Below are 14,027 nucleotides of genomic sequence, written 5' to 3'. Positions count from 1 at the left end.
CTGAATAGTATCTCAGGAGACAAACTGTCTCAAGTAAGAAACATTAAGTTTTAAATTACTATGACAGTTTAGGGCTCAAGGCAGTTTAGAAGAGTTTTGCTGCTTGACCCTGCTTTTCAGTTATTTTAACTGGGAATTTTTTTTTTTTAACCTATTCTTCTGGAAAGTCCGTTAGCCCTCCTGATTTAAACTTGTATGTCATTGTTCTTAAGTGCTATCTGTGCTATCTATGATTTTTCTTTAATTGTGGTTGTAACTCTGTAAGGGTATCTTTAGCCATTGCATTGTGTATTCTAAATTCTAATTCTAAGAAGGGGTGCTAGCTGGTGATTTGTGCCAGGGGTCTTTTAAGTTCTGAAAGGTTATGCAGAAAAGTTAGACCTCTTGAGTTTAGATTGCCCATCAGAGCTAGTCATGTTTATTTCATCATTGGGAAAATGAACATCTTAAATTTTGTCCTCAGTGATACTTGTATTTTCAAAATACAGATACTCTCTCTCAGTGGTTTGATTGTTGTCCTGATTTCTTCCATCTACCGTAAAGAGGAAAACAAAACTTTTTAGACAGTTTTGGCCAGTACCAGAAGCAGAATAAGTCAAAGGCTGGGTTGATAATTAAGAACTTAATCTAGCCTGTTAGGTTTTAATTAATGGAGCTGTGTGTGTGTGTGTGTGTGTGTGTGTGCGCGCTTAAACACAGGAGGAAAATAGAGATTGGTTGTTTGAAGTCTCACAAACATTTTAAGCCTGAAAAAAATTCAAAACAAAATCTGAATTTTGTATAAGAACTGTGCATGGCGTGCATTACTTGTGTGGGGGAAAAAAAAATGAACAAAGACCCTGAAAGGACCGTCTTCCACCACATGCTTTAATGGGTTAGCATAATAGGCTAGTGCTAAAATTAGGAGGGCTGATTTTTGTTATCCTGTTGGGTCCGTGCTGATGCCACACCCTTTCTGGGATTTGACAGGCCACCTTTTCCACTCACCTAAATGATATGCCAAATAAACTGAAGTTGTCATGCTAATGTTTTAAAGAATGGTTGTATTTCCTCAAGCTCTAGGAGGCTGAGGGTAACAATGAAATATAAAATGCTAATATCATCACAGCTTCTGTAAAGGAGATCATAGGCTGAGAAGTAATTTTAATTGAAGGGTTAATTTCACTGAAAATTGAATTGGAGGATAGAGAAGGAACATCTGAAAGGACACTTATATATGTGATATTGGGCATATATTAGAAAGTATGCTAAAAGTGGCAGGTGTACTAGAGCAGTGGACTGAGGGACAAAAACTAGGATTCTAGTCGCAGCTCTTTAAGTTTTTTTTTTTTTTATCGCTGAGCCTCACCTTCTTCCCATTAGTGAGAGGAATAGGTTAGATTATTCCTGGGGTTTATCCCAGCTCCATTTCAGTAATTTTATGAATGAACTCTTCAGGTAGTAGAGTCAAAGTATTATACATTTGAACGTAAATTGAATAGATAAGTAAAAAATCATTTTGCCAAATGTTTTTGGTCTTACAATAAGTTGATTAAAATGTTATCATTATTTCCATGTTAACCCCATTCAGTGAGATGAAAACTTTCAGAACATTTGCAAAATGACTGCGGTTTTCTACCATAAGTGTCGGAGTACCGTATGTGCTAAGGGGCATGGGGGTGGGGAGCACATGATGGGCTGCTATGTCACTTGTAAATTGAGAACTGCTTATATTGGCTTTTACTGTTAAAGTTCTGCTGGCTTTTAATATATACCTTCTAAAATATATTCATGTCTGAGAGAGAGAACTTTTAAAAACATTTTGTGTTTAATTTTTTACTATTATCTCTTGAAGGAATCTATAAGAAGGTAGAGCAGTCCACAGTACTAGCTATCCAATAGAAACCAATAATTAAGTCCAGGGATACAGGTTTTTGTGGCCAAATACACATAACATGAATGGCATTATTTGGCTGTTAGTTTAATAGTCCAAATATTAAGCATAGAATTGATAGGTCCCAGCACAGGCGTCATATTTGCTGCTAACTACTCTATTACCAGTACAGAGTAGTGGTGAAAATCAGTAGCCAGCCAATAGGATTCCTTTTCTGTCTTTGAGTCAGTGGGACTTGCCTCTTGCTCCCATCCCAATAAAATGAGTAAGTATTGCTTGTAGACCCATTTCCCTTGACAACTTCCATTCTCAGCATACTATTTTCTCAGATCCTTGTCTTATCTTTAAGTTGCTGACCATGGTTTTAGTCTATGCCAAAGCATTTCATCATGCGGCCCTAAGAATATGATAGGAGAAGGTCATGCCTGACATGGGACATCTGGAAAGCCCCAAGAAGCAAGACTATTTCTGCAGGCTATCTTTGATAGGAGACCAACTCTGGAGGAGCTGTTAGGATCATCAGTTACTGGTTTTGGTTTACATTTAAGTGGGTGCCTAAATAACAGTACTTTGTAATATCTCAGGTCCCTGTGCTTTCTCTTATCCAAGGCTCTGGAAGGCCATCTGCTGGGCCAGACAATGGCTTGGGAGGTAGAAGCTGGAATGAGGAGGAAATCTCACAACTTGTTGCTACACACTAGAGCTTCCATCTGCTGTGGGTTTGGATTGGACCACTGCTTTCTAGTTCTGCAAATCAGGGAAGAAAATGTATAATCGGTACCCTACTAATCCCTAGGGCCCTCCATTTATCTCTGCCCTTTTCTAGTTGCAAAAGCATAAGATTCATAAGTGTGGGAATGTACTTTGTTCATACTTATATTCCTAATATCTGTCCCTTCTACTACTCCATGTCAGAACAATAAAGAAGGAACATCTAAAAGAGTGAGGGGGCTAATCCTAGGATTCATTCTAGTTTCGCTTGGGAGCTATAGTTTGAAAGTTACCATTCAGGCTAAAAATGTTTTAATTAAAAGTTGTGTAAAATTATGATTGGTATGATTATAATACAGCATTTATATAAAGTATAAATTATAGTATAATGAATCCCTATGTACCCATCCATCCCTTCTGAGAAAGATTTTTCTATTTCCTGTTGTCACATACTAATTAAATGGGCCTCTTCTGCCTTCCATCCAGTTAGATGAACGGCTCATAGAATGTATCATTCTTGAATCTTCTGTGTTGAGTGTACAACCTGCAGCCTTTGGTTATCACTTATGGTATTGGGTAGTATTCTGAGCCTTGTAAGTCATAATCTAATATTACTGTTCTCAGTAAATACCTTTGTTAGCCTTAAAACTCTTGATCATGTTTTGTCTTTCACTGAGAAGTCAAGCTCCAGCCCTTGAGAATTGTCTTAGGAAGATCGTTTCTGAATGGTCTTAGTCTCTAACAAAGATGTATTATTCTTGGTTAAACATTTTATTCAGTGGGAATCACTTCTGAGTGTCATGTAAGCCTTGGGAACTGATAAGTTGAAAGCTTTTACTTTGACTTAAATAGGATTATGTACAAACTTTGAAACTATGAAGGAAGAATTTTAAACTTATACTTTTGAAAGCATTCAGTAAGCTATTTTTTTAGCATCTGTGTTTTACTACAAAATTAATCCTGCTGCCTCTTTACCAGTTAGGTCACAAGGTTGTTTTAAAAGGTCCTAAAACATGCACCCACTGTAATGTACTGGGTGATAACTTCTACTAGTGGAAAGCTATTCACTGCACTTATGCAAATTAGGTGGCCCTTTCACTTGCTTTTATTCCATTCCATAGAAGTACCTTTGTGCCTCTGGAGCTGAGCACAGGCCTTTGAGTTCAGTCTTTGTGAAAGCAGAGAAATTCTCTATTTGAATATTTGACGTGTATGAGATTTTTCAATCTTTGGACATAAATAAGAATATGTTACTCCCATTCATTACTTTAAAGGAAGGGACTCTCATTATAAATATGATAGGGCTTGTTCACCTTATTTTTAAGTATCTGTTGGGATAATTTTCACTTTTCTGGCTGCCTAAAGTGACCACACAAAATATAGTTTAGTTCTGCCTTTTAAACCTAAGTTGTAGATTATAGATACATTTTCAATGTGCAAGACAACAGTAGGCATTCTTGTTAAATTAGTTCGAGAAATTCATTTTATTTTGTACAAGGTACGATTCCTCTGCACAGTGAACAAATATATTACAAATCTGGGTTATTTAAAAAAGTATTGCCACTTCATAGTTTCACTTATGCTATTGTACAATAATAGTGTTTTCTTTATTTGTTTGAATTGTATGCACATCACTTTGAGTGAAAACTAGTTTCTGTAAAATAATCACACAGATCTTTCCAAGTTGCCAATAAAATGCACAGTGCTCATATATAGGTTGACCACGAACCTGTGTGTGATAGTGCTAGATGGAAGTTCCTAACAGTTGCTCTGTAAGATTCAACTGTCTCTTACCAGTAACTCCTAGGTACGTGAAGGCAGCTGTTGTCACCACAGATTAATCACACCCTCTGCCTTTCCCTTCTCTGTGCTGCCTAATATTAATTGCATTACGTTTCTTTAAAAAATCATAGAATGCCAGAGCTGAGGGGTTGTGAGAGCTCCCTTACTCTCTACTTCTCTCCTTTTTAATACACAAGGAAGAAAGGAGTCCAGAGAGGGCAAGTAACTCGCCTGACCCAGCGCTTTAGCAATTCCACCATGCTACCTCTTGCCGAATTTTGCCCATGAGATAGTTGGCAAAAAAGAGGTGAAACCTGAATGCTGCTGCTGGTTTGCAGTTTGCCAGGCAGCAGTCACTGTACATGCAGGGTAGGGGAAGAAGATAAAACCTGGGATTCAGATGAAGTTTCTCCTGGCTGATCTGACTTCGCCATGCTTCTTGATCCTTGCTTTACAAAGATAATTGAGCACTTTGCTGCCCTGACATACTGAGGTAAGTCTCTTATCTCTATTTCTTCCTATGTATGTATGAGACATATTTACTTGGGTCTACAAAGGAATTTTCTAGTATTTCTATTTTGTAAGGCTTCAGTGGAAAGGAAATTTGCTATTGCTGATCACTTGCTCCCATGCACACATGCAGCATTCATGTAAGTATTCTATATTTTCCCCTAACGATAAAATTTGCTTAAGCCTTGTGTGAAGTGAGGGAGGGGGATTTACTCATTTATTTCTTTTCTTGCTTTTGCTGGTTATTGCCCAAGCTAATGGGTTCCATGGCAGACTTCCAGGTTGTATCAAGGGCCTCAGAACTCCCACACTTCCTGTAGCAGCTATATGCCAGCTCTATACCCGTTGAGTCCCTCTTCTGTATACCTCTTTGGAAGGAATTTTTACTGGCTGGACTCTTATCAGAATGGAGTAGTATAGGGGTGGCCTTTAGTTTCCTCGGTTTGCCCTTATGGTCTTGAATTCTTGTGAGGAGGTCCTCTTTTTTAGGGCTTGGGAATTGGCTCCATTTTGACTCCTGAGCCCCCGTCTACCTGTGTTTACTACTAGTGGGAGGTATGGACACATCCAAATACTGGGATCTGGAGCATGAGCTCGTTTTAATACGTTTTTGGCCCTCTGAGTAGGTGGTGGTTTTCAGTAGAAACACTTCATACCCTGATATGCTGTTTACTGTGAAGTTTTACATCATGTTACAGCACCTGATTACAGTCTTTATTTGATCATTTCATTTCCATCAAGAAGCATAATGTACTTTAAGCAGACTGTTAAACTTGCTCTATCCACTTTTGTCCAATTTCCTCTACACTTTTAGGTCCTATACTATATCAAGCTCAAGATTTACAAAGAAATGCTTGAAAGCAAGTACTCGTCTGACTCGAGGAATGCCAACCAAATAAATATGGGAGGCCAAACAGCCGTTTTTAGGGATGCTTAATTCACACCAGTCTGTGACTGATTGCTTAAAGCATCATCTCAGAGTTCTAGTTCACCTGGAATGACTCAGGTATTGGATGGACTAAGGAGACATGACAAGGCCAGGACTGGGCAATGTTGTTGAACCTTGAATCAGCAAGATTTGGTAAAGCTGGCCTAGAAATCATTGTTGTAGACTGAAAGAGGCTGCTGCTGCGCTTTGGAAAATTTTCCCCCTCCTACTACCACGAAGGGCAGAAGAGGGAAAGTTCATCTGTATTTATTAAAGTCTTACTTTTAAAAAATTGAAGTTGTCAGTATTAGACTGTACGCTGTAATCTTGGCCATTGTGATGGGTGGATCAGACATACATGTGTAGGTACTTTAGTGGTGCTATTAGCAGTTTGTGTTTGTGTATTATTTAGGTAATAAAACAGAGGTTGAAGGTAACAGCAACCAAAAGTACATATACATTTCAGGTGCTTTAAAGTAATCCATTCCCCTCCCCAGTTTCCCCTTCCCCCTAGGAAGTTTGTGAAACCTATGCTACGTGTTTTCTTAAGCATCATTTTCAGATGATTAAGTATGTCAATATATATATTTAGCTGATGTTCAGTAGCTGTATCTTAAATGTTTTAAAAGATCCTATATAGTCCTGGGCATTTTGGGTTGGGTGTGGGTGGGTGGATAGGATTTGCCTTTGTGAACAGACCTTTTGAACAATGACCCCAGTCCCACTTGGAAGCTCTTCTTTAGTTCCAGGTGAAAGTAATAACTAACACGCAGCTGAAGTCAGTCTGTGTCATTATTTCAAGTCAAGGGATTGTCTTCTTTCAGAGAGTCAGAATATTCAGCAGAGCACATTGCAAGAGAGAGGCTTCTCTCTTAAGACTGCTTGTCCTGGGAGGGCCCATTGGCAGGGCTTTGTCTTACTGGGAGGAGGTCATAATGACCAGGAATATGGCTGTTCCTAGGTAGGTCGTATGGATTCTGGATATAGCTGGAGTTATGACCGAGGCCTTCTTGGACCACACTGATTGTGGGCTCTAAGGAATATAGTGAAAAATGAGTTCAGAGAACAGATTAGCTTTGGTTGCCTTGTTGGGGGGAATAGAGTTCTATTTAACTTGATAGGGAGAGAAGCCAGGGATTTATAAATCTGTGATAAATATATGAGGGTTATGACTGAGGCTTGCTCATGAAATGGAAAACCTAAATGAGTATACTATTAGAATCCCAGGCTCTGGGTCAAAACCAAGAGGTTTAGAATATTCTAGAGGTAGGAGTGTCCTCCACGAGCCCAGAGACATAGGTGAAACGAAGAAGGTAGGAGACAGTGATTTAGAAACTTGGCAAATGTCTGTTCTGATTTTCTTTTTTAAACTGGGATTTGTATCAGCAATCAGTTGAAGTGTGTGTGTGTGTGTGTGTGTGTGTGTGTGCGCGCGCGCGCACGCGTGTGTATATACCCACTGACTCCCCACCCCCAGCATTTCTGATTCATACTAGTCCTGGTGTTTTTTTAAAGCACAGTTAATACGAGAATTTGATTTCCTGCGTGAGAGAGGAGGGTAGTCCTGGGAAAGACCGTTCGCCTTGGATTCCTTAAAAAGCAACAAAAGAAGGGTGTGTTTTCAAGACCGGGTGAGTGGAGAGGGCTTGTTTGACTTCAGATACTGCACTATTGCCCTGATTTCACTAAGGTACTTATTTGAGACACCTACCAACTTCATATATATTTTTATTAGATGTCGACAAGGATGCTATATCTGTGTACGGAGACCCTCTGTGCACAGGCGACTTCATTTCTACGTAGCTGCTTTCTGGAAGCTTGCAGGTGAGGATGGGCGGGTCCTTAATTGTGGCGTAAGGGTTTTCACTGCTATTCAAGGAACAAGTGCTAGAACTGCACACGGATTCTTTCATGTAATCTGTAAGGCAAGAAAGATTTCTTAGGACATGAGAGGACATAAGACTTAATTTCAATACCAGAAACAGATTGCAGTTTATGTGCCTTCAGGATCCTAGAGCTGTCAAAGCCTATGATAACCCCAGATTTCCTGCTTAAATATGTTGGAGTGGTTTCCTAGGTAGGGAGAGTTCTTTTCTTAAAGAAACCTACATTTTTGGAGGGACAGGAACATTTTTGCTTTTGGCTGTCAGTTCTAGCACCAGAACAGGATTATTTTATGGTATCTGTAATGCGCTTTCACATCTATTATTTACTTTTTTACAAAATCCTTCAGAGATGGTTGATAGTTTGCATTTTATAGGATGAAGGCCCAGAGAGATGAAGTGACTTGGCTGATGTCACATAAGCTCATAAATAGCAGTGCCAAAACTTGAATGCATGCCTTGGGACTTCTTGGCCTGTTTGTTCTGTGATATCATTCTTCCTCTGAATTCTTTTTGATGACTAAGAAGCTTAGATTCAAAAAGAAGTAGGTGTGTGTTTTGGCACAGGTGTGGGCAACTTTTAGGCAGCAAACTTTGGCTGGCGGCATCCCTGCTCTTGAGAAGGTTGTGATCAGAGGTGGGGCTGACTGAAGTGTAATAGAGATGTGAAAAGCACCTGGGTCTCAGGCTAGCCTTTGGAAAGTTCCCGTTTTCTAGTAAGCCTTACAGCGTATCCCTGGGGTCACTTACCTTAGTTCTTGTGAATGCTAACTGAAACCTATTTTGACAGTATCTTTTTCTGATACCAGGAGAACTGCTTCCTGTCCTGCTGCCTGTCTAGTGCATCATCCCCAAGACTTCAGGGTATGTTAGGGTACAAAAGGATGCAAACTGATTTCCAAATAGGAGGCAAAGTAACTGTGGCTCACTGGAGGAAGAAAGTGTTTTCTTTGGGACCGGGAGTCACAAAAGGGAAGGGGAGCCCCTCCTTCAGCCTGAGACTATCAGTGCAGCTTCTAGATCATCCCAAGTGAGGCAAGATGTTCTGATGGCCTTTAACAAGCAGTTGATTCTCTCATCTGGCAATTCAGGCCCTCATTCTGTGAGGATCTGCCAGCCAGGGGGTCTAGAAATAAGCATGGAGTTGCAGGACTTGTCAGTCATGAGTGGTCTTCAGAGGTCTAAATTTCTATAAGTGTTAGCAGATGGTGAAATTTCTATATTTCTCAGCTTTAAATTTCTGTAAGTGGTAGCAGATGGTGAAATTCTTGGACAGTCTTCCACTAGAACCATCACATGCTTTCTGCCTCCAGCTTGTGAGATTAATGAAAATGTAAAAAAAAAAAAAAAAAATCATTGTAACTCTTGGGGTGACTAGATATTCCCTTAGGTCCAAGGAGAGCAGAACACTCCATGTGGATGCAAGTTGAGATGTTTGCTACCACTAGCAGTCTTTTCTCCTGTAACAGGTGACTGGGTGGGAGGGGATCTCCTTTTCTGCTAGTACAGGGTTACTGATGTTTGTTTCAGAGGGTAACATTTCCTTAATCTTGTACAAAAGTACATTCACCCATTAATTCATTCAAGTGTTCACAACACCTGTGATCTAGCTTAGAACAGTAATTCTTCTCTCTTCCCCTTATTTATTGCTAATGAGGAAACTGAAGCTTGGAGTGAGGAAGTGACCTCCCCAGGGTCACACTGCTCATCGGTAGTAGAGCATGCTCCAGAACCAGGCTCAGAACATTTTCCATCTCACCCTGGCCCACAGGTAGAGAGAGGATGTTGGCCTTGGTCCCATTGCAGATTGTGGCCTCTTTGTAGCATATAGAACCCAAGAGAGGAGTAAGAGAAAACATTCTTGCTAGACAATGAGCAGGCCCAGCTGTTGGTGAGGCGCTCATGAAGAAAGGGGGATGCAGGTCCTGTGAGTCCTGGGCCACAGCCTGCCCAGAGCCACATAAAGCTGCTTCTACTGAGTTCTTTTTTTTTTTTTTTTTTTCTTTCCTTTCTTCCCTCTTTCCTTCCCTTCCTTCCTTTTTACTACTTTGTTTCTTAGTACAAGGGCTGGAAGTATGTCCAAGAACCCCAGCATAGTCCCATCGGTCCCACTCTGTGGTCTCTGAACTTGGTAGCCAAGGAGTAAGGAAGTACTCAGGACTCAGAGCTGCTTGTTGGAAGCTGAGACTAGAATTGCTTAAAGAAAGGCTGTCTCCTGAGTGATAAGTCCTAATACCCCACCCCTACCTCCTCACCCAGACACATCCTTTTACTTTGATTGGTGGGTGCCTTAGTTGCATGTTTTCTAAAACTTAAGGAATAGCAATAGAAAAGGTAGCCCTTATAGCTAGTATCTTCACTCCATTTAGGTCATTTGAAACTTGTTACATCTGTGAAGAGGGCTGGACACGAAGGACTAGGATTACTACTTCAGAAATGAGGATAGCGAAGCTCATAAAGTTTGCTTGATGCTCGTAAGTGGTCAAGTTACGACTCAACCCATCTTCTCTGGTATCTAGTCATGGTGTTTTCCTCCTTCCATCTGGTTACTTGTGCTCCTGTTCTGTATCTTTCAATGCAAACTGTAGCTGCAACAGCTTTGTTCTACCCTCAACGAGGAATACCTTCTATCGATGGGGGGCCAAGCCCTGCTGGGAGAGAAAGTCCAAGCTCTAAGCTTTTGGTAGATATCCCATGATCAATTTATTTGTGGCAGTGGGGGAGTCTTGAAGCTGTAGCGCAAAGCTGAAAAGAGCCACAGTCAGCCAGTAGTGCCCCTCTTCTCATTTCCACCAGAAGAATCAAGGCTGCCTTCAAATTTGGAGGTATACAGTAGTCTCCTGCCCTCCCCAATCCACAGGGATACTTGTCCACGACCCCCAGTGGATGCATGAAACCACAGATGGTACTGAACCCTTTATATACTGTTTTCTCCTTTGCGTACATACCGATGATAAAGTTTAACTTATAAGTCAGGTACAATAAGAGATTAACAACAATAGAACAATTATAACAATATAATGTAATAGATGTTATGTGAATGGGGTTTCTGTCAAAATACTGTACTGCACTCACCTTTCTTCTTGCGATGGTGAGGTGAGGTGAATGACCTAGGCATTGTGACAGGCCACTATTGATTGGCCTTGATCATGTGCTTCTGGATCACTGTTGACTACGGGTAACTGAAACCACGGAAAGCAAAACTGCAGGTAAGGGGGACTCCTGTAAATAGTTTGCTGTGCAGCAGGGGATGCACCTAAATGGATGAAAGACAAGTTGGGGTTGGGGGAGGGGATTCGTTTTAAGGAGAAGCTGTATCTCATAAAGGGGCCAGAGTGAAAGAAAGGATGGAGAAGCATGTATGTGTTGAGGTGGGTGAGAGAGGGTGTTGGATAATAAAATCATCTGGATTCTATTTTGGGGAACTGGAGGGAGGAAAGGGCCAGGCTGGCTGAAAAACTTACACTTTAGAAAGCTATTCTTTGCTCCAGCTGAGTCATCTACCTGCCTGCCCTCAGGGAGGGTGGGGTAAGGGGAAGAGTAACCTCTCTCAGGCACTTCCCCATCCTTTTACAGCCCCACCCTACACCAGCCAGTCCCTGCACTTGAGGGCATTTTGCAAGGAAAGGGGAAGCGTCAACCAAAGCCACCTAAGCTTTGGAGAGTCACTCCTCAGCGGTCCGTAACTAGCATCTGGACCAAAGACTTAGCTTTATAATGCCTTAGCATTTTTTCTCTTCTAGTTCTTATCTCCCCCAAACCACACATAGCCTTATACCCTCAGATGCAGAAGGGGCCTTGGAAATGAGCCTATACCTCTTCATTTTATAAAGGAAGCAGCAAATCCAGAGAGGGGAAATGACTTTCCGAGGCCATCCTGTAAGTAGGATCCGATCTGAACTGTGGGTGGGAACCTAGAAGGCTTTTAGGTTCACACTAACATCTAGGTAAAGCCAGGATCTCTTAGAAAACCCAGACACTGAACATCTGTTTCTTCTCAGCTTATTATTATTAGTCACACTGCTTTTTTTCTTCCTGGGCCCTACGTTGGCATTCTTTTCTTCATTGAGAGACCAGGATATGGGGAGAGGAAAAGGGAGATTTCAGGATCAGAAGGAGAATCACACTGACTGAAAAAAGTTTTCAGGAGGTCACTGGACTCCTAACTAATCTTGCAGCCCAAGGTAACTGCAAGGAGAGACGTGGAGGTTGGATTAGTAAGGAGCATACAGGTAGTTTCCCTGAGGCTGCAACAGTGGGATTCAGGATTTCAGGATCATAAAAGTGATGGAGCGTACCGGGGAGGATTTCTTCTGTAGCACTTTCAAATGCCTGACGGATAAGGAATTGAACACAAGGCAGTTTGTTACAATGTCATTGTGTTGAGGGGGAGAATGGGGAGAGATGGACAGCTGTTTAGGGGTAAAATGGGGTTAGTGCAGCAATGTGTGTGGTGGTGTGCAACTCCAGGATGACAGTGAGTGGAGGTCTTCAGTAAGTAACAAGGATTAAGGTCCTAGAGGGGGCCTTAGAGATGGGGCTAGTTACAACCTCATCCTTGGAACAGAGGTAGAAACCAACACTCAGGAAATAAGTGTGACTTAGTGCCACGCAGTAAGAACTAGGAACAGAATCCAAAACTTAGAGGCCAGGCTCTTTCCCACTGAGTTCAGAGAACACTCAGACTCTTACTTAGGGTTCTCATTTGGTTTGGCCCAACAGTTTTAGAAAGTAATCATTCCTGGTACAGACTAGTTTATTAAATGTTTATTGGGAGTTCAGCCAGTTAGTGGGGTTTATTCCATAACTTTGGCAAATAGTTCTGTAAAGTTCCAAACTGTGACATTTCATTTTCCTCTTTTTGAAATCTCTTGTTCTGATGTGTTGGTTCCTAACATCTGGTGGCATATTTACCTAGACAGCCTTCTTTTCTCGAATTTAAAGGATGTTTATAGCCAGAATGGTAAAACAAAATCTGGCCTTCCTTGCACTTACAGGCTCAGATACGTGATCCCACAAATGAGGAATGAATGACGCTGAGGCGGAGACCCTGCCCTCCTTAGCTTTGTTTGACATTTATGGTTGCGAGTCTGAAAGCAGTTACCCTAATCATAAAACAAAGTGCATAGGAAAGTTGGGTGCTCATTTTATTGAGGTGTTTGGGCCTGTTTGAGCTTATTCATGCCTGAGTCATGCATATTTTGAGAACTGGGAAGTCTCTAAAGAGATCTTTGCTGTCCAGATCTTTGAGAAAGAAACTGAAGTCCCAGGTCACAGTGATAAAACAGTAGAGCTTTCTTTTCTGTTTTTAGCCTCCAGACTGTAATGGTACTTGCCTCCATTTGGATGGTTTAAGTTAATATGCAGAAAATGGCCAGAATTGATGCTCCTAGGGGAGTAGTGTCCTTTGGCTGGTCAGGAGCCTAGGGGTTGACCTCTGTCCTCAGATTGTTCTCTTGTGGTGTGCACATCCTAACATGTGTTCATGGAGACTTGCCCTCCCTGCTTTAGTATCACCTACCCCTAGCTCACCTAATAACCAAGGGCTATAGATTATAGATGACTAGCTCTTCTTATTTAGGAAATAGTTGTGTCTCAGGTATAACTAAGGCTCACTCTGAAAGACCAGAACCAGTAATTGAGGAATCTGGGTCAATCTAGATCAGTGGTTCTTAAGTGTTAGTTGGGTGATGTGCTGCATAAGAATATCCTGAAGTACTCATTACAAATGCGGATTCCAGGGCTCCACTCTAGATCTGCTTCAGAGTCTTGGGAAGATGGGGTGTGGACAACTGTCTGTTTAACAAGCTTTCCAGGTGATTCTGGTGCACAGCTAGATCTAGGATATATCCATTGGAATCTTTGCTGTCAGCCATCTCTCTCAGTGTGGTTGAGACTCCTAAATAGACCTCAAGAGACAAAAGGACAGCCCTATTACATTAGTACAACCCTCTACAGTATGCAAAAAACACTTCCCATAATGTGTGTTTTTTTTTTTTTTTTTAATTGGCTACTCATGATAACCTTATTAGACAATAGGACAGGTATAAGTATCCTGACTTTGCAGATGAGGAAACAAGGCCTTGGAGAGCTCCCAGTCTAAGGTCACCATTAATGAGACACAGTTTCTATTTCACACATTCTGTTACTTAAATGCAGGGCCTAAGCCCAGGGCAGGACCTGACCTTTATCTTTGGCTTCACCCACAGATGTCCTAGAAGGATGAGCCACCTCGCATTTCCCATGTGCTAAGGATTAGTCCTTTCCCTGCTTTCAGGGGCACAGATGTCAAGGGTGGAGTACCATACGGTATTAAAACTAGGTATTATATTCATTCCTT

General features: G+C 41.3%; 1 protein-coding gene across 1 annotated transcript in view; it reads right to left on the bottom strand.

Annotated features, from left to right (window-relative positions):
• Window positions 1-5,634: 5,634 nt before the first annotated feature.
• The window catches only part of MEGF11 (multiple EGF like domains 11), a 230,476-nt gene continuing 222,083 nt past the window's right edge, over window positions 5,635-14,027 (bottom strand). Inside the window, exon 22 of the mRNA XM_042941666.1 lies at window positions 5,635-7,722. Within this exon, the coding sequence (XP_042797600.1) occupies window positions 7,714-7,722 (9 nt within the window). The 3' untranslated portion in view covers window positions 5,635-7,713. The remainder of the gene's footprint in view (window positions 7,723-14,027) is intronic.

This window comes from Panthera leo, chromosome B3 (assembly GCF_018350215.1).
Source record: "Panthera leo isolate Ple1 chromosome B3, P.leo_Ple1_pat1.1, whole genome shotgun sequence".
NCBI classification, from domain to species: Eukaryota; Metazoa; Chordata; class Mammalia; order Carnivora; family Felidae; genus Panthera; species Panthera leo.
This window is presented reverse-complemented; position numbering and strand designations above follow the sequence as displayed.